Genomic DNA, 27,571 nt, shown 5'->3' on the forward strand with positions numbered 1-27,571 from the left:
AGGTGTGCTATGTGAATTGGTGCCTGGCTCCTGTGTTGCCACTTTATCCAGACAGCCAGGCCATCCTCAATCCCTGACCATGGAGGCGTGGGGCCAATCCAGATGTGGTCCTCTGGAGTTTAGACCAGGGCTCAAGGGTAGGAAGCACCGTTTATGTTTATATAGGCTGCGGGATTTCTCTGATTAGAATTTGCATTAATCTCTGACAGGCCTTAACCTCATCCTTAAGCTTCCATGCCCAGAGATAATTTGGTGTTTGGAGCATGGTTTTTCCAAGCTATCCATTTTACAAATCAAAACCTAATATGGAGCGCCCCCCAAAGCCACGGGAGGCTCTAGACGGTGGCTGGCACTGAAAGGCCTGGCGAAGGGATGGCTGGCGCTTCTGGTCCGCCACTCTCTGAACGCCATGGGAATCTGGGCAAAACTGTCTCTGAGTGCCTCCCATCTTCTCTTTCAGCACGTGGTCCCAACTGCTTTTAAATAGAACCACAGAGATAGAGAATCAGAAGACACCTTCTAATTCCACTCTTACATTTGACGGATGGGGAAAGCAGGGCCTAGAGAAGAAAAGTGGCAACAACTCTGCAAAAACAGACACAATTGTCTCCCCTTGACAGATGAGTATACTGAGGTTCGAAAACCTAAGTAATCAACTCCCAGTTCCACAGCTAGTAATTGGCATGGCCAGAGTCACCCAGGTCTGTCCAACTCTAAAGGCAAACACTGTCAATGCCATGCCCAGCCGGTTCAAACGGGCTTCTTCCCAAGGCTCCAGAGAAGCTGTGGATCACAGGCTGCCTTCATAAAAGCCCACGGGGCTCTGTGGGAGGCCGAGTGCAGCGCCAGCGCTTCCTGCAGCCCAATATAAAAGCCCTGTGGGAGGAGTCTAGGGGCTTCTCTGATGGACTGCAGGATTTCCCACTTCCCCAGACAGGAGGCAACGGTGTTCTTCAAAATTCCTTTAGAAAGCTTTGCAAATTGGACTTTCAAAGAGTTGAGATTTCTGTGTAATATCACATAAAAAGGAGCCCTGGTGAAGGGCACTGTCCTCCTTACTTCTTAGCCCTTACCTGCAGAGGTTGTTTTAAGACAAGATAATCTTAGAGCTAAAAGGAGAGCCCTGTGTTTGCACGTTGTATATGTGGGTATCTGTGAGTTGTGAATGTGTGTATGTTTGCAAGAGCTCTGAAGAGTGTGCAGTGTGTGCATGGGGGAGTGTGTGTAAAAATTTGCTTCAGAGATGAAGGATTAAGGAGGCTGTCTTCTTTCTTCTTCTTTCGTCCTTCCCTCCCTCCCTCCCTCCCTTCCTTCCTTCCTTCCTGGAATATAAAGGCACTGTAATTTTTTCCTCCCTTAAAGATGCAAATAAACATTCAATCACAATCTACTCCTCACCCATCACCCCCACAGGGAGCTCTTGCTATAATCATAGCTTCCAGGAGGTGATGGGTGCTGGGGGTAGGGGGGCATCTCACCCATTAAAGCAGATCTGAAGAAAGGCAGGTCACCTTCAAGCGACATTGAAATTAGGGTTGGAGCTTATATTCTGTAAGTTTATCCTGCAGAGGTTTGTTTGGCCTTATTTTTTGTCGTGCAGCACAATGAAAAGAACATACAACGATGCTGGGGTCATGAGGACCAGGCTTCGAATACCTCTTAGATTCAGGTTTGTTTGTTTGTTTGAAACTGAAAACAGTGTAATCAAAACACATCTCATGGGCTTCCCTGGTGGCGCAGTGGTTGAGAGTCCGCCTGCCGATGCAGGGGACACGGGTTCATGCCCCGGTCTGGGAAGATCCCACATGCCGTGGAGCAGCTGGGCCCGTGAGCCATGGCCGCTGAGCCTGCGCGTCCGGAGCCTGTGCTCCGCAACGGGAGAGGCCACAACAGTGAGAGGCCCACATACCGTCAAAAAACAAAACAAAACAAAAAAAAACCCACATCTCACCGGGTTATTGAGAGAATCGAAAGGTATAGCTTGAGTGCGACACAGTGCCTGGCACCTAGAAGGTACCAGAAACCTGTCAGCACTTTTACTTTACAAAACACTGAAATATATTTTGTAAAATTGCTTCCAGCCCTGGGTAAAACATAAATGGAACAGGAAACAAAATATTGCTGCTAAATTGTCCTTCCTAAGAGCAAAGCAAAAACTAAAACAACAACAACAAAAAATGAAGAATGGTTGGAAGTGCTCTCCATGAATTTTTAAAATCCACATTTAATGTTTTTAGAGGTCGGGGCCTACCTCTTAGCTCTGTATCCTAGGTAACAGGAAGCCTGGAGGCCTCCAGACTTGGAAAGGATTGGGGGAAAAAACAAAACACAACAAAAAAAACCTCTCTGCTGTTTTTCCAACTCCTAATTATGCTTTTCAAATAAGTTGAAATCAAAATGTTCTTTTTCCAAACAGCTTATGCTCCTCCGAGCTACATCTGACCTTTCAGCGCCTTCTCGCTCTGAACTCCATCAAAGCAGCCAAAAGCAGGAAGTGCTTTGGCACACGGACCTCATTCAAGGGGAAAGGAACGGCAGTGGGACCATATTTAATTGACAAAGAGAAACAGACCAGCGGCTGTCTGTCTGTGTGGCAGCTGGAGGGGAGCAAGGCGCTTCACCTGCACCATCCCGGCATCTCCAGGAAGCATGGCATGGCGAGGCCAACAGGGGACCTCAGACCATGGCTCTACCACTACCTGAAGGTCCTCCAACACACTACTGATCCTCTCTGGGCCTTGGTCTCTGGATCTGAGCAGTGGGGCCAAGGATTTTCTCCTTCACTGTGCTATTATGAGGTCACGTGTGCTCAGGGATGCAGAAGGATTCTGTAAAACTCAAAATCACTCCGTAGTCACACAATGATTTTTAAAGCCCTTCCATCAGTAGAGGGTGGGGGAGGAATGGCACGGAGAACATTACGAGGAATTCGAGCACAAGGCATGGATTTGAGCGACAGTTCTGGTGTCTACGTAAACTTTGGCAGTTTGCTTTAATTCTCTAAGACTTACTGAGTAATCCTTTCCCACAGTAGAGATAATATTACTTATAACATAAGACTTCTGAAAGGATCAACTGAGTTCATGGATTTTCAGAAAACGGTGCTTATTACCATAAAATGTTATACAAGTGTCTTTATCACTTAATCATTCCAAAATGGGTGCTCAATCCTTATCAAGCAGCCATGGTAAATATTATTTTTATTTGAAACATGGGAAAAGTCTGGAAAGTGAAACAACTTCTGCTAACTCAGTGGCAGAGCTCAGAATAGAAGCTAATTCTTCTATCTAACCTCTTTTTCAAAGATTTCTCAGTGAAGTCTGTCCCTAACGATTCTGACGGCTCTTCGCACAGACAGGATTGAAGCTGGGGCTGAACTCCACTGGAATCAAAGTACTTACCACCAAATACAGCATGGTGTACATGGAGAAGGAGGCGTGGCCAGAGAAGAAGGACCTCCTGTAAGAGCAAGAGAGGGCAGTGTAAGGGCCATATTCATATCCCCGGTACATGTCCGTGCATCTTCCCTCCCTAGACAGTGACCCCGAAAGCAGCGCTGCCTTGTTCATTTTTGCATCCTTGGTAGCGGATTGCCCGGAACCTAGCGGGCACCCATGAATGTGTGAATAAACGAAACAAAGAAAGAAAGAATGAACGAATGGACTTAGCAATGCTCTATTGTAACTGTTTATTTACTATCTGTCTCAATCATCTGACTGTGAGCTCCTTAAGAATGCGGACTCTGCTTTATTCACCCATCTAAACCGGGGCCCAGCTCTGAACTTGGTACCCTACTAAGTAGGTGCTCACTGAACTGCCTACAGCAAAGGCATGGACACAGTGCCACGGGAGGTGGGGTCTCACCTGGCTTCCTGGACTTTGCTGTCGTCGCCTCTGCATTTGTAGTTTTGAATGTAGCCCTCGGAGCAGTTGATTTGACTGAAATCAGGGTTGCAGACGCTCAAGAAGTGAGGACGCAGGCGCCCTATGGAGACTTTGGCAATGTCTGTGAAGGACTGGCTGATGGCGCAGCCAAAGAGGAAGCAGCCCACTTGCTTATAGAGGGCTGCCACATAGGGATTCTGAATCGTGGACCGCGACTTCTCCTTCAGGTAGTAGATGCGGTAGAATTCCCCTGTGATGATCTGAAAGACGATGGATGGGGGCTTAGGCAGTATCAAGACCCAGCAACAAAAGTGAGGCTGTAAAGGATATTTACTGACATAAGAGATATTCAGTACATAACTCCAGGTTATAATCTAGAACATCCCAATTTTCTATTGAAGAAGTATACAGACATAAACAGGCACGGGAGAAAAGATTAATGTGCTAACACAGTCATTTTTTCCTTTTTTTAAAAAGTTCTACATGGCCATATAGTACTTTTGTAACAAGAAAAATATGCAGTCGAATATATTTATATGTAAATATATAATATATAAAAATACGTAATATATAAAAATATATTATACACACACACGCATATATTTTAAAACAAAGAGAGAGACAAATAATGACTTAGCTATTGAAGAATCAAGGTCATGGTCTGAGGGCCTAAGCACATTTCCGGATTCTGGGATTTGGGGTAAAGGATCACCAACAATGATGTAACTTTACACCGGGCCTCGATCCGTGCCATGTCGAGCCACAGCCGAGGTTTCTGTGGGAAAGGGCGAATGCCCCCAGACCCAGTCCTGGGTTTGAATCCAGGCTCTGTCACCTACCTGGCGTCCTTCTGAAATAACTTAAATCTCTGCAGTTACTGCCGGAAAGGTGGTAACATGGATGGGAAATGCCCCGTTGGGTCATAGAAAGTGATTCTTTCATTTTACTCTTTAGAAGTAGCGCGTGATGAAAAGAACACTGGCCTACAAACCAAGAAACTTTATACAAGGCGCTTCAGATCATGCCCTTCCTCCATCCCACAGTGCCTACTCCTTTATGCTTAGGGGCGATTTATCACTACTTTAAAGAGAAAAAAAAAAAGGGCCACCAACTATTGATTATCTATTGCATACCAGTATTTATTTTTTATACACTTTATTTTATGAACTCCTCAGGACCACCAGGAGGTGGACTGAGGCTGGCGGAGGGAAAGCACCTTAACCAAAACTGTCGGGTTTTACATTAAGAACTGGGGGTGGGCAGCTGACTCAAAACGCCTCTGCTGCCTACACAGCCGAGGACCAATTCTGCGCGGGTGATGCACCACCACACAGCCTGCTGCCCTTGTCTTAACTCCACGGCACAGCCCTGGCCACTTCCTGGATGCAACCAGAGTCCAGGGACAGCGATGTTCAACTCACCACTCACCACAAAGTCCCTTTCACACTTCCTCACAGGGAAGGCTGATGAGCCACACTTGCCCTTTCAGGGAACAGAGAGCATGTTCACAACCACAGGGGAAGCAATAGACTGACACATCCGGGCAGTCCTTCTCAAAGTGTCCCGTCATTCTTTTACAGCTGGGGAAGGCGTCGAGGCTAGGGATCTGATCCAAGTCCAGGGCTCCCAAGTCTGGGGGGAGGATGGCCATGAAATTCCAGCTGGGCCCAGGGGCGCGGCGAGCAGGTGCAGTCGTGACAACAGCTACCAGCACGCTAACGTTTATACAGTGATTCTGTGTTCATAAATACTTGATATTTCTAAGTGCTACCCTTTGGTTTCCTAGATCATATTGAGTTTCCTAGATCATATGACTCTATATTAGAGAGAGCTGATCAAAGGCCAGTCTGGTCTGGCATCCTGGCTTAGCCACTCCCTGGGAGAACAGGACGATCCGATGAATGAACAAATGAATGAAAGGGAGCAGGATGGTGGTCCTCACAGTTGTTTTATTGCAAAATTGGAAATGTCATCTAAACATTACTAAGAGTCCTTTGACAACATGCTGCAGAGATTAAAATCTGAGAAGCCTAGCCGGTCATAAATGAAAGGCTCCATTATATATGGAAGAAACTGAGGTCCAAATTAACTCACATCTAAAGATTAGACCCAGGTGTTCTAACCCTCCACCCAGCATTCTTTCCTACCATTCATGGTCTAATTCCCCTTTTGAACCTGTTTATACTTTTACCCTATGTAACCTTACAGGCTAACACATTCCAGATGTTTGTTACCACCATCATGTTCTCTCTTTCTTATTCTTCTTTATTTATAAATCATGCCCACGTGACGTTAGACCTTGGGGGGAAAAGCACTAAACTAGGAGTCAAGAGGCCAGGGCTCGAGTCCCTACTCACTGAGTGACTTGGGATAAGTTAGCTTCTCCATTTGCAAAACGAGGGCACTAGACTCCGTGATTCGTTCCTTCATAACGGCAAAGACATTTATTCCCAGCTCTCCTGTGCCACCTCCACCAGTAGCCTCCCAACCAAACAAAGGTAATAATTAGTAGCAGAGGAACAGTACTTCCTCGGAGACGACACCACAGGCAAGGAGCAGAACCAAAGCCCCATGAATGATCCCTGCCCTTGGATTGCTCCGGAGTTCCTTGAGCCATCCACTGCCACAGATTAAGAAACTGTTTCTAAATCGGCATGGCCTGAGCGTGATTTCCTATCTGATGCTGAAAAAGAACATGTGGGTTCCCACTGCACATCAGCATCTCTTACATCATTTTATTGACGAATCTCAGGGGAGTCGCCTCTCTGCGTCAGCCGTCTTAGGGAGAAAGGGTTTGATTACACCTCAAGGACTGTTTTCAGCTCTAACATCCCTTCATTCTAAAACTGCAGTTTTCAGTGCCACAGTCTCGCAAATAGCAAGCTGCTAATTAAAATGCTTCCTCCTCTCGTGGGAAGATGAAAAAGAGAATGTGTGATGGCCCCTAAAATTCCCAATAACAACCCTAATAATACTAGCAATCTTTTATGTTTCTTTAGCAACGTACAGTTTCACTTAATCTGCAACCTGTGAAGACAATATACCCAGTTTACAGGTGGGAATACTAAGGCACTGAGAAATAATGACTCATCTGAAGGATGTGAGGCTAGTAAGCTTACAGTGTTAAGAGCAGAGCCCAGGCATTCTGACTCTCAAGTTGAAAGACACACAGAAGAAATACATCGAGATCATTTTATTATTTCTATTGTTATTAAAAACAATTTCCACTGTAGAATGGCAACTGCATATTTTCGAGGACAGGACCAGGCTGAAGCCATTTAGCAGACACATGACTCCAGGACCACATGGCTTCTGGGGCAGCCCTGACAGATCTTGGAGTTAATGAGCAACAAATTATGTATTTTCTCCATCCCCTTGTACAGAAGGGTCGGGGAGTCGACAACACAGCCATAAATCATCATTATGAACCAGCCGGGTTTGGCTTCTTGTAATCCTAACCCTTAAAAGACTATTTAATGAAATTCGGGCTGCCCAAATACCTCGCTTCTGCAGAAGAGGCGAGGGCTTAAATTGTTCTCCAACACGTTACACACGTAACTCTGGAGTTCCAGATTTACTGCTTTCGGACTTTATTCATTACTCACAATGTTTTTATTCCCCGGTAATAAAATAAGCTCTTCCCTCCCCCTCCCTCTCCCCCCCTGCAAAGGCTCTGTCCCCACTCGGGCCCATACTCCTGCCCCTGGAGCCCTCATTTCTGCTTCAGTCAGCAAGGTTATGATATGTAAATTTCACGGCTGAGAAAAATGCCTTCAATGTGGATCCCTTTCTGAAACAGCAAGCAACAGATTCTGGGGGTGATGGCAGGCTGCCAGCGAGCAGAGAAGAATTCTCCCCTACCTGCCTCTTAAAGTACTTGGCACAGAATCTGGAAACTAATAAAGTGGGAAAGCATTGCAATTAAGCTACGAGTGGAGAGAAAGGGATCAGTCAATCAGTCCTTGCCCGAGAATGGCCGCAGTCTGGAGGGAGGGAGTCTCCAACTCTCAGACAGCTCCTCTTCCTGTCTTTTCTGGTGTACAAGAGCTCAACTGGCCACATATTCACAAATATTGAACTGTTCCGGAGGGGAAATTTGGAGATACATTAGGAGAGACATTTTGGAAAGAAGAGAGCACATGGTGGTGAAAGAAGCACTGACTGTGGAGCCAGAAAAACCTTGGTCTGAATCCCATCTCTTACCTTGGACCTAGATAAGTGACTTCACCTCTCTGGGCTTAGGTCTCCTTGTCTATGAAATAAGAGTAATATCTTGCCATGTACACACTACTATAGTTAAAATAGATAGCCAACAAGGACCTACTGTATAGCACAGGGAACTCTGCTCAATATTCTGTAATAACCTAAATGTGAAAAGAATTTGAAAAAGAATAGATACGTGTATATGAATAACTGAATCACTTTGCTGTACACCTAAAACTAACACAACATTGCTAATCAACTGTGCTCCAATATAAAATAAAATTTTTTTTTAAAAGCTCAAAAAAAAAAAAAAGAGTAATCTCTACCTGACAGGATTGCCAGGGGATTCAAGAAGGTGGTATATCAGGGGCTTCCCTGGTGGCACAGTGGTTGAGAGTCCACCCGACGATGCAGGGGACACAGGTTCGTGCCCCGGTCCAGGAAGATCCCACATGCCGCGGAGTGGCTGGGCCCGTGAGCCATGGCTGCTGAGCCTGCGCGTCCGGAGCCTGTGCTCCGCAATGGGAGAGGCCACAACAGTGGGAGGCCCGCGTACCGCAAAAAAAAAAAAAAAAAAAGAAGGTGGTATATCAAATGCCTAGCACCTAGCAGAAGAGCCATGCAAACATTGTTTTTTTTTCTGCCCTTGGAAAAAAGAGAAACAAAAAATTAACACAGGCATACCTCATTTTATTGTGCTTTGCAGATATTGTGAGGTCTTTTTTGTTGTTTGTTTTGTTGTTTTTTTTTTTTTACAAACTGAAGGTTTGTGGCAGCCCTGCGTTAAGCAAGTCTATCGGCACCATTTTTCCAACAGCATTTGCTCAATTCGTGTCTCTGTGTATTACGTTTTGGTGATACTCGTAATATTTCCAATTTTTTCATTATTTCATTATTTCATCATTATTTCATCATTATTATATTTGTTATTGTGATCTGTGTTCAGCGGTCTTTACTGTTACCACTGCAAAAAGCTTATGATTCCCGCAAGCCTCAGATGATTGTCAGCATTTTTTTAGCAATAAAGTGCTTTTTAATTCAGGCATATACCTTGATTTTTAGAGATAATACGATTGCACACTTAATACACTACGGTTTAGTGTAAACATAACTTTTACATGCACTGGGGAAACAAAATGTCGTGTGACTCGCTTTGTTGCAATATTCACTTTATTGCGATGATCTGCAACCGAACCTGCAATATCTGTAGGAAATGCCTGTACTTTTATACAAGTACATCTTTTCCAAGACAGTTCTAAGAGCCCCTTGGAAAGGACCATTCCACACTAAAGAATGTGGAAGTACCACCCCTCCAGGGTAGAACCAGAAAATATGGGTATGGAGATGTTGGTTTTGACCATTTTATCTAGGATGCCTTTTTCGGGGGAACAAAGCAGAAGGGAAGTCTAAATCCCAGAGAGCGAGGGCTGTTTACAACAGTCCCCTCTATAAATTTTCCCAAGAAAAGGCTTTTGCACACAGTGTCCCAACAATCCGTCTTTCAGAGCCTGAGGACTCATCTTCTTCCCCTGCTGAGTTCGAAGGACAAACTTCCCTATATTCTGATCTGCTTGAATGATAACATCTGCACAGCCTGTTATGGCTCACAAAACATTTCCCTATCCACTGTTATCTGCTTCTCACAACACCCTATGGATTACTAAATTATTATCCATACTTGGTGAGTATGACGAAGGCCAGAGAGGCCATTGAATCACCCTCAGGTACAAGGCAATGGGCAGTGGCAGGGCTGTTGCTGCAGCCTGGGCTTCCCGTGTTCTGTCCAATGGTGTCAAGCTAGCGTTCTCTTAGAAGCCCTAGCAGGTGGTGGCAGGATGGATGTCTCCAGGGAGACAGACGTTCCTTGAGCACCTGGGAAGGTCATGTAACCCTGTCAGGCACGTGCACATCTAGATCCCTGCCAGCCACAGAGCACCAAGCTCCCCCTTCACATCTCAGCTCTGTGGATTAATGAACTTCTCTCAGCCCAGAAGAGATTCATTCATTCAACAAACATTAAATGATGGAGAATAATGGAGAATCCTTTTCTTCACATTATTTCTCAGTCCCAAGGGAAAGGAAAAATGTAACGTATCTGGGTCCTGCTTCTAAGGATGGAGATACATGTAGCTGTGTTTTCTTTGAGCTGAATGCTCCATCTACTACAAAAAAACATGCAGTATCTTTCGTGACGAGAAATAACTGATGAGAAATTTAATATCCCATTCTTCTCCCACTAGGTTGTCTTCAACCTCTTGGCAGGAGATCAGTGCCTGACAGATCGGGAAAGGCAATGGGAACCTAAATCTGTCCAAGGCCACCAGTGGAGATTCTGGGCTTTATGGGTAGGTCAAAACTCCAATATCTAGAACAATGGACAGCAAAGAAGCCAGAGAGAGGTCACTATAGAAGCTATGAATGGTTGAAATCAGTAGTGGCTGCCCTAAGCCCACAAGCTTTACAAGGAAGGCAGTTTGAAGCATGAAGCATCGTATTTTCCAAAGTCAGGGACTCACAGCCATGTGTCTCCTAGATGACCAGCTCTGCCTATCCATGCAAGAGTCTCCCGACTGTTCTCTCTGTAACATTGCCTATTGCCTACCTCTCGTTCCTTTTGACCTTGAATTTCCTAACGTCCTTAATATCACCACTGTGCTTTTCTTCCTATTTCTCAAACACCTTTCTTCTTCCAGTGGCTCCACTTTTGGGTTCTACCAGATAAAGGTAGGTCTTCCTGGGGTTGTATCCTTGCCTTTTCACTGTGATCTCAGCTGCTCCAATAGCTTCAATGATTACCTCTGTGAAAATGACCTTCAAAAGGGCACCTTTCTCTCTCTAGTTTCAGCTTACCATTTACCCCTATCAGTCTTGTTCCAATCTTCTGCCAAATCATCCAACTAGTTAGTTATCAAACCGATGTTATCAGCATGTCAACCTGACCAAGTCACACTCATTGCAACTTCTGCCCCAAACCTCACTTCTCTTCCCTTCATTTCTACTCAAGATGCCGCCAAACATAGAACTGCAAAGATAGGAAATCTTAGACCCCTCCGTCTCCTTTACCCCACTGTCATCAAATTCTGTTCATCTCACGTTTGCAAGGTGTCTCACATCCATTCTTGTCTCTCTCTTCCCCTTGTATTACCACCACTGTGGTTCGGGCCTCATCCTTAACCTTGGTTGGAAAATTGACCCAGTAGGCTGAAAGTACTTTCATCAATCTCTAGGCAATTAACTGGAGTAAAAACTCCTCAGCACTCAAGGAGTTTCACAGTCTTGCAGTTATCTCTTCCTACTTTATCTTTGTCTACTCCCTTACACTCTAGTTCTCCAGCCAAACGGGTCTGGCTCGACTACTCTTGAAAACACCCTATTGTTTCAGTCATGGTGAAGCCATCCCCTCTGCCTGGAGTATCAGGATCTCTGATGAAAGTCTCGCCTCTGCTTCAAAGTAGAGCTCAAGTGCCGACGAGTGCACTGGGTTAGAGTTTGGGCTCTTTGACTCAGGAGTCTTGGACAACTGAGCTCTAGGACTCTCAGCCCTCCTATGTGTACAAAGGGGGATTATATGATGACAGTATCAAGAGCTCAAGGGTTGTTGTGATATTAAATGGGACAAGTGCTCCATGAAGGATGATGATGATGGCGACGATGAAGCCTTCACCAATGAAAACAACCTTCAGTGATCTTCCTCTCAACTCCCATAGCACTTTATTTACCCCTTAGACCATCTATAGCATTTGGCCTGTTTTGTCCTTGAAGCTCTCACCTCTCTGGGGCCCACCACCCTGCACAGCCCTGACTCTCCTCTAGCTCTCAGACCAATTCTTTAGTCTCCTTGAGGATCTAATGGTACAGTCAGTCTTATACTTGCCCTGCTTCCCCTTTATACCATAAGCTCCAAGGACAGTATCTATGTCTTGTCTATCAGCTTCTAGGCCAAGAGGAAGCCTAGAAGCTGCCTGCCTGTTCTAAGGAAGGTCTCACCCAGAGATTCTGCACAAACCACTTGCTACAAAACACCATCCCACACTGTCAACCTCAGGCAGCCATCTGCCCGGTGCTCTAGATGTTTCGTCTTCCTCTATACATTGAGCTCTCTACACCAGGAACTAAAGATTTTCTAGCTTACTAAATAAAGAGCACTCTGCATAGCCTCTAGCACTGAGGGGGTCTTCAAGGTCAGTTCACGCGCTGGCTCTGAAGCCAGACAGACCTGGGTTTTCATTCCTGCTCCCCATTCATTAAGCAGAGTAACCTCACACTAGCCACATCGCCCTTGTAAGCCTCAGGACCTTCCCTCATTTGTAAAATGGGGTAAATAATACCTACCCCCTGTAGCTGTTGAAGAGGACTTAAGATAAGGCATATTAGTTTCGGGCCCACTAGATAGTTCACCAATGGTATCCGATCCTCTACCCCATCCCCTAACACTAACTCACGCAAACAGATTTCCCAGCCCCCTAAGCATTATCACTTTAAGTGGAGAATATCACCACCTTCATATTCGACACATATTCCAAATAAACCTGAACCCTTAAGAGTGATAGTAACTAAGGAAGAATTTCTGCAGAGTATGGGGCGTGGAGGGGAAAGGGAGAAACCTAAATCCTAACCTCCATGCCTGTGTTTGTTATATCGCAAATAGGGCCCCTTCCCCCACCTCACCCCCAGGGGTAAGAAGGTCTCAGAAGAACTCTGTAGCTGTCTGATCCGGGATGACACAGTTGAAGGATTAACAGGGCCACTCTCTGTTGGTGGTCTTGATAATTGCACAGATGTAGTGGATTGTAAACTGGGGAACTGGGTCTCCCACCAAGGCACCACTGGGCCAGCTCGACTTCATGTTTTTCAGAGTTGAAGACTCGACTAACCTTTAATGAGGAAGCAATCTTGGGGAACCTTGTTTTCTTGGCAGTGCTCTCTCAGATAAAGGGAGATGGCGGAGTGGGGAGGAAGTAATGAAGTCCAGATGTGGGCAAACTGAAGCCTGATCCTGAATAAACAAGTCTCGGAGCTATAAGCTCTTCTTCTTGTCTCTCCAGCTAGAAATGTGCATGTGGTAGAGAGCAGGCCCCCACGTGCATCAGGGACCACAGGGAAGATTTTAGGGAGATAAACAGGACACTTGTCGCTGCTTCCTAGGTCCTCTGACATCTTTTGGCCCTAATGCTTGTGAGTTTCTGCCCAAAATGCATGACCTCCTCTGTGATTTTCACAAACATGTATATTGAGCACCCAAGTCTGTGCCTTGCACTAGCAATACAAAATCAAATCAGACCGGTCCCTACCGTGATGCAGCTAGCAGGATAACGAGGAAATAGACAATCAAACAGACATGACAGTTCAGCACAGTGACTGCAACGATAGCGGTGGGCCCGGGGACCTCTGGGACCTTTGGAAGGTGGGGGGAGGAGGCAGCCAAGGGATGCTTCCTGGAGAAGAGGTGATATTTGCTTGGTGTTTATTTAGTACTTACCATGTGCAGGAGGAAAAGACCTGATCTCTGCCTTGCAGGAACCTGTTATCTAGCTGGGAGACAAGATGTGGACACATTACAAGGCGATGTGTATTGAAGGTGCTATTCGTCTGCTTGAGATGGGGCAGCTTCTGGAAGTTTAGCGACAAGAGACAACACACAGATTGTTGGGCTGAGGTTCAACACGGCATCCCCAGCACCTGCCACGCCCTGGGGGCTTGATAAGTAATTGTGGAAGGGGAGGCAGCCTTTAGAAGGTAGCAGTGGTGTCATTATTTTTCTTAAAAGCCTTGCCTTAGGATCCAGAGGACTACTGGTCTGGCCCTGCCACTCCTTAGTTATGGGAAAGTCACTTCCTATCTCGATTCCCAGTTGCCTTAGCTGTACCAATCTACCCCCTAGAATCACTACCAAGTACAAGTGAAAGAATATGCATACGAAGGCGGCTTTGTATGCACAGTACAAAGGCTACGGTAGACACTACAGAAAAGAAAAGGCTGATTCTCACTGATGACACACATACTGTCACTTGATTTGACTCCCAGAACTAGCCTATGGCGTTGGTGAACCATTGTCACCAATTTACAGTAAAGGAAGGTATAGCTCTTTTCCAAAGGGGTCCATGGATTGCTCGAAGTTGACGGACAAGTCACAGAATGGATAAGCTCAGAAGTCAGGCCGTGAACCTCAATCAGATGATGACAAAGCCTGAGCTTTTTCTCTAGTTAGGAATATCATGACAGAGGTCAAAATCAATGGGATCTGAGGAACAGTAGTGTTTTTACGGCCAGAGGGAGAAGGGGATTCACTTGTGATTCATCATGCTTCAACTCCTCGATATTAAGAATCTTTATTAAACCCCTTTCAGGGTCTGACCAAGGCAAGCACTGAGCTCATGTTTATTTAAAAAGAATACTAAGCATTTTTCCATATTAAGATCTTTGCCCGTAATTCTCTTCACAGCGCGGTACAAGGCAAATCGAGAGAAGGCTAGATAGGAAATGATATGTACTGCTTTCGCTCCTGATCTCACTGCTGTAGAGTCACTAAACCCTTACAAGGCAGGGATAGGAACCACTGCCTTGTGGATTTAGAAGGAATTCCTATTATGCTATAATTCCAGAATCTGTGATACATCTGAAAAAGAGGTCAAAATGACTAGATTTTTCCACATCTCCTGCCATAGAAAGGTGTCTGCTTTCTCTATAACTTCTGATTCGTGCATCTCTAAACCACACTCTAAACCCCGTTGGCATGCGATTCCTTTGTTGTGGGGACTCCTCAGACTGGAACAAGGGCATCCTAATCAGTAAAGGCTTCTCGTGTTGTTTTAAACAAATCTGACATTCGGTGGGAGGAGACCGGGGCAGCAAGTAGCAGGATGATTAGATTTCCAGCTCTGGGTACCCCCTCCACCCTCCCTGACTGTCATTCACGCCCTCTGATCAGAAGCAGATTCTGGCCGGGGCCAGCCAGGCTCTCTGGCCGGTCACAGTGGGAGAGAGGGGTTGCTATCGTTGTTGAATTCAAGTCGTATAGCTTTTCCAGAATTGAGAATATATATGAATGGGAATTAGTCACTTTTCCTCTGAGGTCTTTGCTTTTCCTTTTTCCCCTGAGTGCTCCGGTCCTTAATGGCAGGTGAGCAGGCAAGCAGACCTCATTAGGAGCCCACCTCTCACACATGCCTCCAGCTGAAATGCAGGGGCAGCTGGATCAAGAGGTAAAAGTTTTCTTGCAAAGAGCACTGGAACGAGAGTCAAGAGACCCGGTTTCTGACGAATAAACTACAAGGAAAGAGCGGGAGATGTGACGAGTGCAAAGGCTGGAAGTCATTTCCTGATCCTACTTATACCGGGTATGAGGTCTTGGCTAAGTCACTTCACAACTTTTTGACTGTTTACTCATTTACAATAAAAATAGTGAACATTTACCTACTATACTGCTTGTGTCGGGCCTAAGTTACTTTAGCTCATTTATTTCTGAAAAGCTTCACAAGTAGACATATAATGTCCATTTCACAGATGAGCCCACTGAAGCGCAGTGAGGTTCATTAATTTGCTACACGTTCCATAGCAGAGGAGCTCAGGGATGAACCAGCGCTTATGACTTTAACCCCATGAGAAACTGAGACACCAGAAAACCTCGTGCCAGGGTGGCGGGGATTCTACGAGGGCAAAAGGCTTGAACACGGTCTCAGGTTTCCACGGCACAACGGTAGCCCCTGACAAAGGACACCAATTATTACCGCATTTGCTTGGCTGGCCTTTTTCAGAACCAGAGGGAAGCCCCAACAAACCTATTTTGCTGACCCTGTGTGGGAGAAGGAAACATCGCTGCCGCCCGTCCTATATAACCAAGGCCACAGCACATGACCATTTCCAGGAAACCTGGGAGGTCAGGGAGCATTTTAATTAAAACATCCACGTGACATGAGGAGAGAGGCCAGCCACAGCTAAGCTCTTCAAAGCAGATTTTTCTTAGAAACACTAGCATCTCGTGAGGAAGAAGGGGCTCTTGGCAAACAGCAGGGAAAGAGCTGCTGACCAGGAATTTTGCTTGAGGAAGGAAGGATGGAAGAGACACGTGGACCTCAAAGAAGCCACTTGAGCACGCTGGGTCCACCCAGCCCACTGCAGCCGAGCATGTGCCCACGGAAGGGACGGCATTTGATTCCTACAGCAATCCCCAGGAGTGAAGTCAAAGAACACTCTCATTTTACAGACGAGAAAAACGAGGCCTAGAAGAACCAGGGATTCACCTAATTCACATAGCCAGAGGGGCCCAAGGCCTCTGAGGAGTGTCTCTCTCCAGGGCGCCACGTCTAGGAGCAGCCCACTAGGCAAGCCACTGATAATCGCACGTAAAGAGTACGAAGATCACAGAACATCCCTGTCGCTGTGCTATTCTTATCTCAAGCCCTCCCGGGTTAGAGTCGGCTTCTAAAAGCATTCAATTAACTGAGCCTCCAAGTGTCAAAAAACACCTGTTCAAACCTTAGCACAAGATACTGTATTGAGTATTCAAATGCTTTTTCCAGGCAAAGCCATTCTTCCTAGAGAACTCAACCCCACACTGTTAATTTGGAGCAAAGAGTAAAATTAGATTTCATATTTCTCAGCTTTTGAACACAAAGATCCTTAGTCCACCTTTAAGAAACTACCGCAGTTGCCAAATGGACAGCTTTTCTTTTAAAGGCTGGAAAGAATTCTACTAGCCTCCCTGCCCCCTCCCCAATGTCAAACTGTTGATTGCGCACCTCGTTTACGATGTTATTAAAAAACAAACAGGGGTCTCAAAGTTATCACAAACCCCCAGAGTGGGGAAGTCAAAAGAAAAACTTCATGCACTGTGCTCCATGGCCATCGGCAGCTTGCATTTGATGCAGAGAAGGCAACAGTCACTAACTGCCCATTCCACTGAGCACTTGGATAGGATAGCCAACCTCCAAGCCTAAATCAAGCCTGCAAGACGGACAGAGGTTTGGGAATAGCCAGGTTTAGGCTTGAATTTTTACTTGCTTTACACTTTGAGCATGTCACTGAATCCCTCCAAGCTTCTGATCTTCCATTTGAATGCGGGGGATACTAAGCCCTTATTTCACATGCAGTGTTCTTAATATTAACTCCTTCCTTCTTGGCTTGCTGTTACAGGCCAAAGCTAAGCTTCCAGGCTAGGATGAATACAAAGATGACTCAAGGATTTGAAACAAAGATTTTCGATCTTGGTGGATGTGATGCCTAGCCCTTTGCCCATTTGGCTCAAGTTCAAGGACAAAGAAAAAATTTAGAAAATATTGGAGGTGTGGAATGGATGGCTGTGAAAATGTATGAACTACAAATTATAAGACTGGAACACCCTCAGTTACTCTCCCCCTCCCCTGCCCTAAATGGACACCTCTGAAACAGGGCAGTGACCAAGTAAAGCCCGATAGACCATACCCTGATTCCCATGAGGCTACCATTGCTCAAAGTAATCCTGGACCTTGTCAAGTCGGCGGCACATTCTGGCATCTTCAATGAAGGCTTCATCCTCTAAGGGAAGATCTGGATGTAAGTCTAGATTTTACACTGGCGTATGAGCAGCCTGGCCGGCACTTAAGAGTTTGCCAATTACTTCAATATTCATGATCTCTTTTACTTCTGACTGCAAAGTTTTGAAGCAAGATGGTCACCCCTGATTTTAAAGACGTACAGCACTGGAACGAGATTTTAAAGACGTACAGCTTGGCGGTGGAGGGCCAGGTCTAGAACCTAGGTCCCTGGATTGCAAGTCTCATTCTATTTTCACTTTGACACTACAGTCCCTGGATGAGAGAATTAAACAATATGCCAGAGAATGTCAGTGGCATTACCACTGTCAGAGCAGCACCACGAGAGTGTGGAAAGAACACAGAAAAGGCCTGAGATATTTGATAAGGTATTACCCCCGTCCTCTGGGGCTGATTTATAGCACAGTGGCTAAGAGCTCAGACTCTGGGGTAAGGGACAATAGGTTGAAATCCCAACTCAACCACTCATTAACTAAGTGACCTTGGGCAAATTATTTTTACTCTGCGGACCTCAGCTTCTTAATTTGTAGAAGAAAGATAAGAACGATATCTAGACTTTGTTCGATTGTTGTAAGGATAAGGTATGCAAAGCATTGTAGAAGGTTGCTTAGCATACTTTTATAATACTTATATATATATTTAGTATTTTAAAATACTTTTAGTAATAGTATTAACCGCATGAAACAGTGTCAATCAAATGAATTTCTACTTGATCTTCCAAACCTCTACTAGCTTGGATAGTCCACGACGTGCTTTGCGCACGGCGGTCTGGGCGCTTACCGCGAGGATGGCGATGACAATCCCCACGGCGCAGAGCACAGCATCATTGATTGTCTCACCGGTTTTCAGCGGGTACTTGATGCTCTCGTCATTGCAGTAAAACCCCCGGTGGTAAGGCTTGATGGTGCTTGTCTCAATGATGATGAAGGGCAGGCCCGCTGGACCAGACGGAACCATCATCGCATATACCAGAAAAACACAAGAGAGAGGGAAAAACATCAGTGCGAGGAGGCCAAAGAAGAATGACCTACAGCAAAGACCACCCCAGATAACAACATCGACGGCAGTGTTAATTCCTTGCATTTGATCTACAGCCTACAGAGAGGCTTCTCTACATGCACCCCCTTCCCTCCTTTAGTGGCCACTAAGAAGGGCGTGGTGTGATCCTCTTGCCTTGTCCAAGAGCACAGAGGGAGGCGGTGGAAGTGGCAGGGCAGGAACTTTTCCACTGCTCTACAACATCCCGCTAAAAATCAAAGCCCGATTTGTAATTATTACTAACAAAGCCCCAAATCTAATGATGTCTCATGATGCCTCCAAGTGCCTTCCTCTCTTAAGCCAATCATTTCCCCCTTGAGAAGCTCATGCCAAGACTTTGTGGCTTGGAATTCTGAAGACTCTGGAATCAGACAGACAACCTGAATTTGCACCCCAGATCCACCACTTCCTAGCAATGTGACATCTGGTTCTCTCTCCATCTTCCTGAGCCTCAGTTTCCCCACAAATGAATTGTGGTGATGACTAAAGGGGAATAGGAAACAAAGCACATAAAACTCCTAGTACAGTGTTCGCGCATAGTAGCTGCTTAGCGAATGCCATTTCCAGTGCTTTTCTTTCACTGTTCAAAGAGTCTTTGACAAGACTGAGCAGAGCTGAGCTGGGCCCTCCTGCCTACAGACCTGGAGCAGAGCCCAAGGGCATCAGGGGTACCGAGGCACTCTTGCAGCTGCTGCTAGTTTATCAATGTCCAGCTCAGTTGCCATTCTCTTAAAGGTCATGGAAAATGGATTCCATCACCTGCCAGGAAAGGCCCTCATAAGCCTGAAGCAAAAAGTGAAGGCCCACAATATCTCTTTCTTGGACACGGCGGCAGCTTCCAAATTGGTCTCCTGGCCTTCTGTGCCTCTTACCCACATCCACCAGTTTGCTTCCTGACCGTAAGTATGTCGTGGCCACGCTCAAGCTTCTTCAATGTTTCCCCATTGCACAGGACAAGATGACATCCGTAAGTATGACCTCCAGAGTTCCCCACGACCTGAACCTCCTTGATACACCCTCCAACAAAACAGGACACAGAGCCTCTGTCTCGGTTCATGCTCTTCTTTAGGCTGGAAAGACACTTCCTCCCCTATATCCAAATTCAATACCTAGCCCCAAGGTCACCTCACAATGGTGAGTAAAAGGTAAAGTAAAAGTGCAAGGTAAGCCACTGAATGTCAGGCTAAGGAAGACCATGAAAACCACCTTGTCGATGATAACAGCCCACCACTGCTGTGCACTAACAACAGGTGACATATTTTGCAACCATTTTTGCATTGACTCTTCCAACAACCCTGAGCAGTCATTTTAAAATCACTTAAGCACTACTATCACTCATCTGCCAGTGGAGAGAATAGAGGCTCAGAACGAATGCTTAGCTCACTCAGGGTCTCTCAATCCCCCCCAAAGTGCCTAAATCCCTAATTTAACTTTGCAAATTGGTTTCATCCATATATGAATTTCATTAGTGGAAAAAAAAAAAAAACCCACGATAAGCAGCCGTTTAAAAGATAAGATTCCATTTTCATGTTTTTCAAAAAGAATTAAGCTCATGTCATGTGGCTCGAAGGCCCGGACGGCCTCTTAAAGAAAAAAATATATATATACCATGAACTCTGCAGTTTTTCAATGACTTTGGTCCAGACTGGCAGCGATAAAAATGCTCACTTTCTAAAAAGTGTATTTATGTATCACTGTGCATACACACATGGATTTATTTGGTTTTATTCTTTGGATTTATTTGAATTCTACGGCTATTTATTTTGTGACCCCCCCCCCCAACTGCTTCCTGCTAGAACAACAATTTACTTTATCAAATTCATACTGGTGCTTTGAAAAGAAAGCCCAGCCGCACACCGCAGCGCTGTGCCTGACCTTCGGAGAGTAAACACAGAGGGGCCCTGGAAGGCAACAACTATTAGCTCTGCGATGGAGAAAAGGAAGAAAGGGAAACAGGGAATCCATGTTCTGGCTTCGAGATGGCAAGTGCGGTTAGCTGATCTTCTCGGGTTGGGGGCTGGGAGAGAAAAGATATCACGTGGGCCTGAGCCGTCTTCATTCCACTGCCTAAACATTTTGAAATGTGGCCAAGTTGGCTATGAAAAGGAGCTGTGAAGCCAGCAGCATGATATTAATAGTCCACTTTTAAAGTTCCACACATCGTGATAAACACCGTTAGCTTCACATCTGAGCCCGGTCACAGTCTCTGTGGTGCCAAGGAGCCAGAGCGTTGCTAATAAAAGGAAGGGAACAGACCCCAAGTTCCTTACATTTGTGCTCCGCTCCTAAGGCCCCCAGCTTCTATTTTTACTAGTGTTCACATGATAGGCCTGTAAAACATATGTTCATAAGGACAATAAAACATATAAAAGAGCTGTGGAGTCAGACTGAACTCGGTTAATGATCTCAACTCTGCTCCCTACTACTCGAGCAAGTTACTTTTCATCTCCAAAACCCCCCTCTCATCTGCTCAACGGGAAAAACAAAATCTTGCTTTGGGATTGCTGGGAGGATATAATAATGTATTCATTCATTCATTCGTTCAACAAATATTTATTGAGTCTTAAATATGCCTACTAAGTACGAGGACTACAGAGATGACACAAGTCCTGCCCTCAGGAAGTTTACAATCTAGTAGGGGAAGACACACATCATGGAATAAAACCAGTACAGGAAGTTGCTTTCGTTGGAAGAAACCAGGCAGCAGCACGGGGCAGTGTCAGCACCGAGTCTGGCACATACTGTGGACACTCAGAAACGCTAAAAGGAAGAAGGAGGGGAAAGTCCCACAGAGAAGGTTAGGAAAGAAAATCTGTCTGGTCAGTTCCTCTGTACTCTTAACCTGGGAACAATCCAAATCCTTTTCCTTCCTTCCTTGTCCAAGGCTTGGGGAGGGTTTCCGGTTCCAATTATGTGGATGATGGCCACAAACAGACAAGAAGTTGGATCGGAATATGGTCCATTTTATTTTCTTGAAAGGCGTGGAGACGGCATTTAGAAAACCCGGTGGCCTTTTCTGTCTCCCCTACAAACTTGTGGTATGATTGGGGGTGATGCCAGTCAAATCTTGACTTGGCTCCGGGAAAAGAATAACCTCAGATCCCCTTCAGTTGATGGGAAAAGCATGAACATGTCCCCGCAGTGGGACAGCCAGTCCTCAAGAGACATAACACCATGCCTTGCCTCTCCACGACAGAGACGAGGCGTTCTTTTCCAAAACGGGATCTCCATTTCCAGCGCTGGCACCATCTTTATTACCAATCACTGCAGTCCCTGATCATTTCATTATAAGACCATTCCCAGGGCTAGCCACTGGCAATCAAGGGGTAAGTACATCAAAGTACAGTGCCTGCCCTCAAGAGGTGCATCGTGTTGTAAGATCATGAAAACAAGTGCACTAAAACATTTTTAGTGTGAGGACTGATGGATGTAGAGAGTACAGCGCGGGCACAGAAGAACACTCGACTACAGACACTAAAGATGGCCCGGATGGGAGGCTTAATTTGGCCCTCATGTGAGTCGGAGGTTTTTCTGGGGTCCAGGGGTTAAATACACTCATAAAAACAGTGTAGTTTAGGGATCGCAATAGGCCATCCACAAAACTGATGGCCATTGCCATCACGAGAATACAGTTTTAAGTTTGGCTACAGAGCTGGGAGAGATACACAAGGTACCGAGGACCCCCACATAAACTGTGGCAGATCTGACAAACCTGCTGCCTGTTCTGTTCTCAGCACTGATGGGGCTACTGAGCTGGAGTCCCAACCTTCCAGTGGCCCAAAGGCCAACAGGAGGAGCAGTCATAACAGCTGACACGTTCAGTCACCCTAAGGTTCAAAGGGATTAAAGTGACTTACCAGCATCCCTCTGTCCGTGGTAGGGGTGGACAGGGCTCAAATGCTCTGACTCCTGGGCGCTTTCTAAAGTAAATGAGTCACTTAAAAGAGAGGGAAGGAAGCACCTATGAGTTTAATACATTATTTGAAGCCCAGCAAATCTCATGGGCTTTGAAGAAGAAAATGCTCTGTTTGGAACAGTCAAGGCAGCAGCACTGGCTCCTGCTCTCTGAACATTCACTGTGCACCACACACGACAGTACTGAATATAATGAAGACTCCGAAGCCAATATCCCGGAATTTAGATTTATCTAAAATGAAAGGTACATTACAAGCTTTCTGCAAAGCAGAACCAAAATGTATGTAAATACACACACACACACACCACACACACACACACACACGCACACGCACACGCACACACACACACCACACACGCACACGCACACACACGCACGCACACACACACACCACACACGCACACCACACACACACGCACACGCACACACACATGCACACACACACGCACACACACACGCACACACACCACACACGCACGCGCACGCACACGCACGCACACACACACCACACACGCACACGCACGCACACACACACACCACACACGCACACCCCACACACGCACACGCACACACACACACGCACACACACACACGCACACACACACCACACACGCACGCACACGCACACGCACGCACACACACCACACACGCACACGCACGCACGCACACGCACACCACACACACGCACACACACGCACACGCACACACACGCACGCGCGCGCACACACACACACGCACACCACACACACACACACGCACACACACACGCGCACGCACGCGCACACACACCACACACACACGCACACACGCGCGCACGCACGCACACACACACACACACCACACGCACACACACACCACACGCACACACACACACACCACACACACACACACACGCACACACACACACACCACACACACCACACACACACACACACACACGCACACACACACACACACACACACACACACGCCCCATCTGGTGATGCTAGACCTCAACTCAAGCATTTCTCCTTCTTTTAATCAAGGATCAATTAACTTCCTGAACCTCCAGGGACCTCTTGGGATGTGTAGGCTGCAGAGGAGGCGAAATACGAACTCACTGACAAACACTTAACGGGCAGAAAATCAAAGCATGAAGAAAAGCCCCTGTGTTGGGTTCAGGCCTTTGAAAGTTCTTGGGCTTCAAAAAAACGAACACTTGGGCAGGTTGGGCGGTTTGGGGGTGGGGTGTAAGAAAACATGGGATAAGTTTCCGTGGCCCACCCATTGATAAAGTCATGTGGGAAGTGTTACCAAAGTGACCCAGCCCCAGAGCCCTGCTCCCTCCAGCCACAGCTTCAAGTTTGTGCAAAATTAAACACAGCCTCCTGCTCTCAAAGTGCTTTTTAGAAAGCTCTTGTGAGGGTAGGAAAAGAGTGGGGGTGGGAGAGTGAACGAGAAATTTTTGCACTTTTGCATGACCGAAATCGGAGCATCGGGGAGAGATTTTCCCATCGCTCCTATGGACCATGTCCTTCAAGTACCTTTTCCAGAGTTGTCCAACTTTCTACTTCACCCGAGCTGTAGTTACCTTAAAATAAGCCAAGTTCAGCATCTGTGTGAGTGATAATTAAACTAATATCTGCAGAAAGCCTACATATCTGCTCACAAAATAATACTGGATATAGAATCTGTGTGTAGGTATCAAGCACAATCTAGTTGCTCAAATGATTCTGTGACAGGAATTTATGCATCTTATCTACGGTTATAGAGTTCTACCAACTTTACTGTTTTACTCACTTTACAAGTGAAAAATTAAGGCTCAGAAAGTTTAAGTAGCTCATCTGAAATCAAAGCAAGCAAACAGCACCAATTTGGACCAGATGTGAGAAGCGTAGGTGGACGCCACCGGGCTTCTGATTTCAAGGAGTTTAGAATCGAATTAGGAATTCATGTATTTTCATCACCACAACAGCTCTGAAAAGTTGCAGGCCATTACTTTCATTTGTACCCAACAGAAAACTGAAACCAGTAGTTTTGTAACGTGGCCAAGGTTCCCAAGTGAGTCAGTTGGTTGCTGGGATTTGAACCCAGGTCTGTCTTTCTTTGGGCTTATGTTTTCTTACTCCATGACCTGACCCTCCCTTTCTTTATAAATGTCTTCCCTGTTAAAATATGACCGACTGATTTTTTTTTTTTAATCACTTAAGGCCAGAATGGTCAACCCAGCTACTACTTAGAGGTTCAAAATACAAATATTTATGTTGCTTGTAAGTGACAAGGTTTCTATTTAAAGTAATTAATTGCTACTTGTCTTAGAAGTGTGCAAACTTTCTTTGGTTTACGATATTTGTCCAGATTTCTAGACTGGCCACAATCCAGATGAGACAAACCTGAGTTTACTATGAAGGCATTTCCCACCTTTGAAAGAGGCTGCCATGAAAAACGCTCACTGTTGGCTGGCGTGAACATGCAGTATTCTGGGTCTAGAGGTTCTCTTTGACAAATGCTCAGTCCTTCGGTACTGGAAAGTTCAGGCCCTTTCTTTACAAAAAGAAGACTGTCAGAACTTAAAGCAACCACATGGTAGAAATGAAGAAAGGAATGGCAGATCCAATCCTGGTCCCTGGGTTTCCTGAGCCCAAGTCCTTGGTCTTAGCTGGATTTCACAAGCATGTATAGACAGTTCCTGAGTTTAGTTTCTGGGCACTGTGTGAGGTGCTCAGGACACAACCTTGAGCACTGTTTCTGAGTTCCTCAACTTTGGAAAAATCTCAGATTCCGTGACAAAGAGACACCTGTCTTTAGTCTAATCGTGGGTATGAAAAAGGACTTAGAATGATCTTTCTTATTTGAATGGGCTTAAAATAAACACATTTTATCCTTTAAAATAAAGAACTTCAGCCACCTTAAAACCCCCAGCTCTGGCTGTTTCGGCTTTGGTGCAGTTGGATTTTTAAAGGGCTGCCATATCTACCAAGAACTAAAAACTCAACCAACGGCCCATGATTCATACCTTCCACTGAGAGAATTCCAGACCTCTTTGGTTGCCATTATGTATTTCACAAACAAGATATTTTATTTCTAGTACTACACAACTACTAGAGCCTGAAGGACTAACGATTCCTCCTCTCCAGGTAAAACTGGGTCACTTCCCAAGACCTCCTTCCTCTCTTTTCTTCCCTCTTTTAAAAGGGTGAGAGTAAATTTACATTCATTGGGCACTTATTATGTGCCAGGAGGTTTGGATATATCAACTGATTTAACTCTCCAAACAACCCTCTAAATTAATTTTCAGTATACAGCCAAAGCACTGAGGGTCAGAGATTATAATTTGCCTCAGTGCCCACTATGCTGATAAGAGGTGTAACCAGAGTACGCAATAGAATACTCTGACTCTAAAGTTCATTCAGAGACAGGGCCAGTTAGCCTTTATTCTTAAGTAAACATGAACTCTGTCTATGCAGATTATTCACAAAGCTACAAAGCTCCGCAAAGTGTAGGTTGACCTTGAACAAGGATAAAAAGCAAGGCTCCTCCTCCTTAGATGCTGAGATGGATTTGTACAGATCCGGCCACTCTCCTGCCTCAGTCTCCCTAATGACCCAGATGTGTTCATTTTCAATACACTGCCCAGAACTAGTACAGAGAAAGAATCACATGCGTGCACAGGGTTTTACAGCTCTTACATAAATGATCACCTCTGATCTTCCTGACAACTCTGGGAAGTAATGTTTTTAACATCTGGATTAAAGTACCACTGGCAGACTCTGATTCAAGACCTAAATATAAATATCTTTTCTACAAAGGAGTCTACTCAGCCACGTAACCCACTCTGGCAGAGTTACTTTTTTCCAATTTAACCAGGAACTTTGGAGTCAGGCAGACAGGATTCCACTTCTATCACCTGTCATGCTTACTGTGTGACCTCGGGCATGTCAGTTTACCTCCCTGAACTCCACCTGCATCATTGTGCAATAGGCCTTTGTGTAATAGTTCCCAACATAAAGAGTGGACTGGAAGGACTAACTGGGACAATTTATAAAACAACCAGTAACCACTGGGCTCCATAAATGTTAATTCTTGCTTCTGTATGTGACAGGAAGCCATGGAAAGCTTTTAAGCAGGGATAAGATGTGATCAGAGTTCTGTCAAAAGCCACGGGCCCACCAGCCTCTTCCCCAGTGCAATCTGATCCCACGGGAAAAGCATGCTCATAAAATCCTTTAATTCCAGGGACTTCTAGGGATTGTGTAAACAGAAGGGGCTTCGATAGTGGTTAGCAGGACCTGGCACCCTGACACAGAGAAGAAATACCACAGCAGGAACCCTGCCCCATATTCTCAAAGATCACAGGAGGCTGAATGGGAGGTAAGTCTATAATAAGGGTGAAAAAACATTTCTTCTTATTTTTCCAACAGTTAAACATGCATTCATCAGCACTGTGCTCCCATCCAAGCCATGCTATCCAGGTGTACACAAAACACCAGGTTCACATGGCGGTAAAATAAACAATATGGGGCCTGGCAGGACATCAGACACCTGGGAGGGTCAAAGCTCGAGATAGTCAAAAGGCAAGACCGGAGCCAGACGCAGTGCCAAAAATGAAGAGCTGGAGCATTACTGGAGGCCTTACAAGAACAACGTCATGCTGATAGGAAATCCAAGGCCGTCAGGGTATTCCAAGTTAACCCATCAGGCTACACGGTCCTACCAAGTTCTAGGTTGAAGGTGACACACTGGCAGTGCATGGCCGAACCTGGCCTGCAGAGATGTTCCGCTTGGCCCACCCAGTGTTTAAGATTTTTAAAATTCGTTGTCAACATTTAATAACAAGAGGTCTCACATAACATTCAGATCTCAGCTTCTGAAGCCAGCTCTACCGCCCTGTGGCAATCAATGCAGGCAGTGGTAACTGGCTGCACAGATTCTCCAGGGCACCACCATGCCCTGCTGTCTCCCTGAACCAAGGCTGTGTCTCAGTTCCATTCCCATTGAGCTTGTACCATCAATCTTCCTA

General features: G+C 45.7%; 1 protein-coding gene across 1 annotated transcript in view; it reads right to left on the bottom strand.

The window, feature by feature from the left end:
• PLPP3 (phospholipid phosphatase 3) overlaps positions 1 to 27,571 on the bottom strand; it is an 83,355-nt gene that overhangs the window by 22,941 nt on the left and 32,843 nt on the right. The window contains exons 2-4 of the mRNA XM_067726306.1: positions 18,399 to 18,556; positions 3,865 to 4,145; positions 3,402 to 3,459 (exon numbers count right to left, since the gene is read on the bottom strand). Of these exons, the coding sequence (XP_067582407.1) occupies positions 3,402 to 3,459; positions 3,865 to 4,145; positions 18,399 to 18,556 (497 nt within the window). The remainder of the gene's footprint in view (positions 1 to 3,401; positions 3,460 to 3,864; positions 4,146 to 18,398; positions 18,557 to 27,571) is intronic.

Source organism: Pseudorca crassidens, chromosome 2 (assembly GCF_039906515.1).
Source record: "Pseudorca crassidens isolate mPseCra1 chromosome 2, mPseCra1.hap1, whole genome shotgun sequence".
NCBI classification, from domain to species: Eukaryota; Metazoa; Chordata; class Mammalia; order Artiodactyla; family Delphinidae; genus Pseudorca; species Pseudorca crassidens.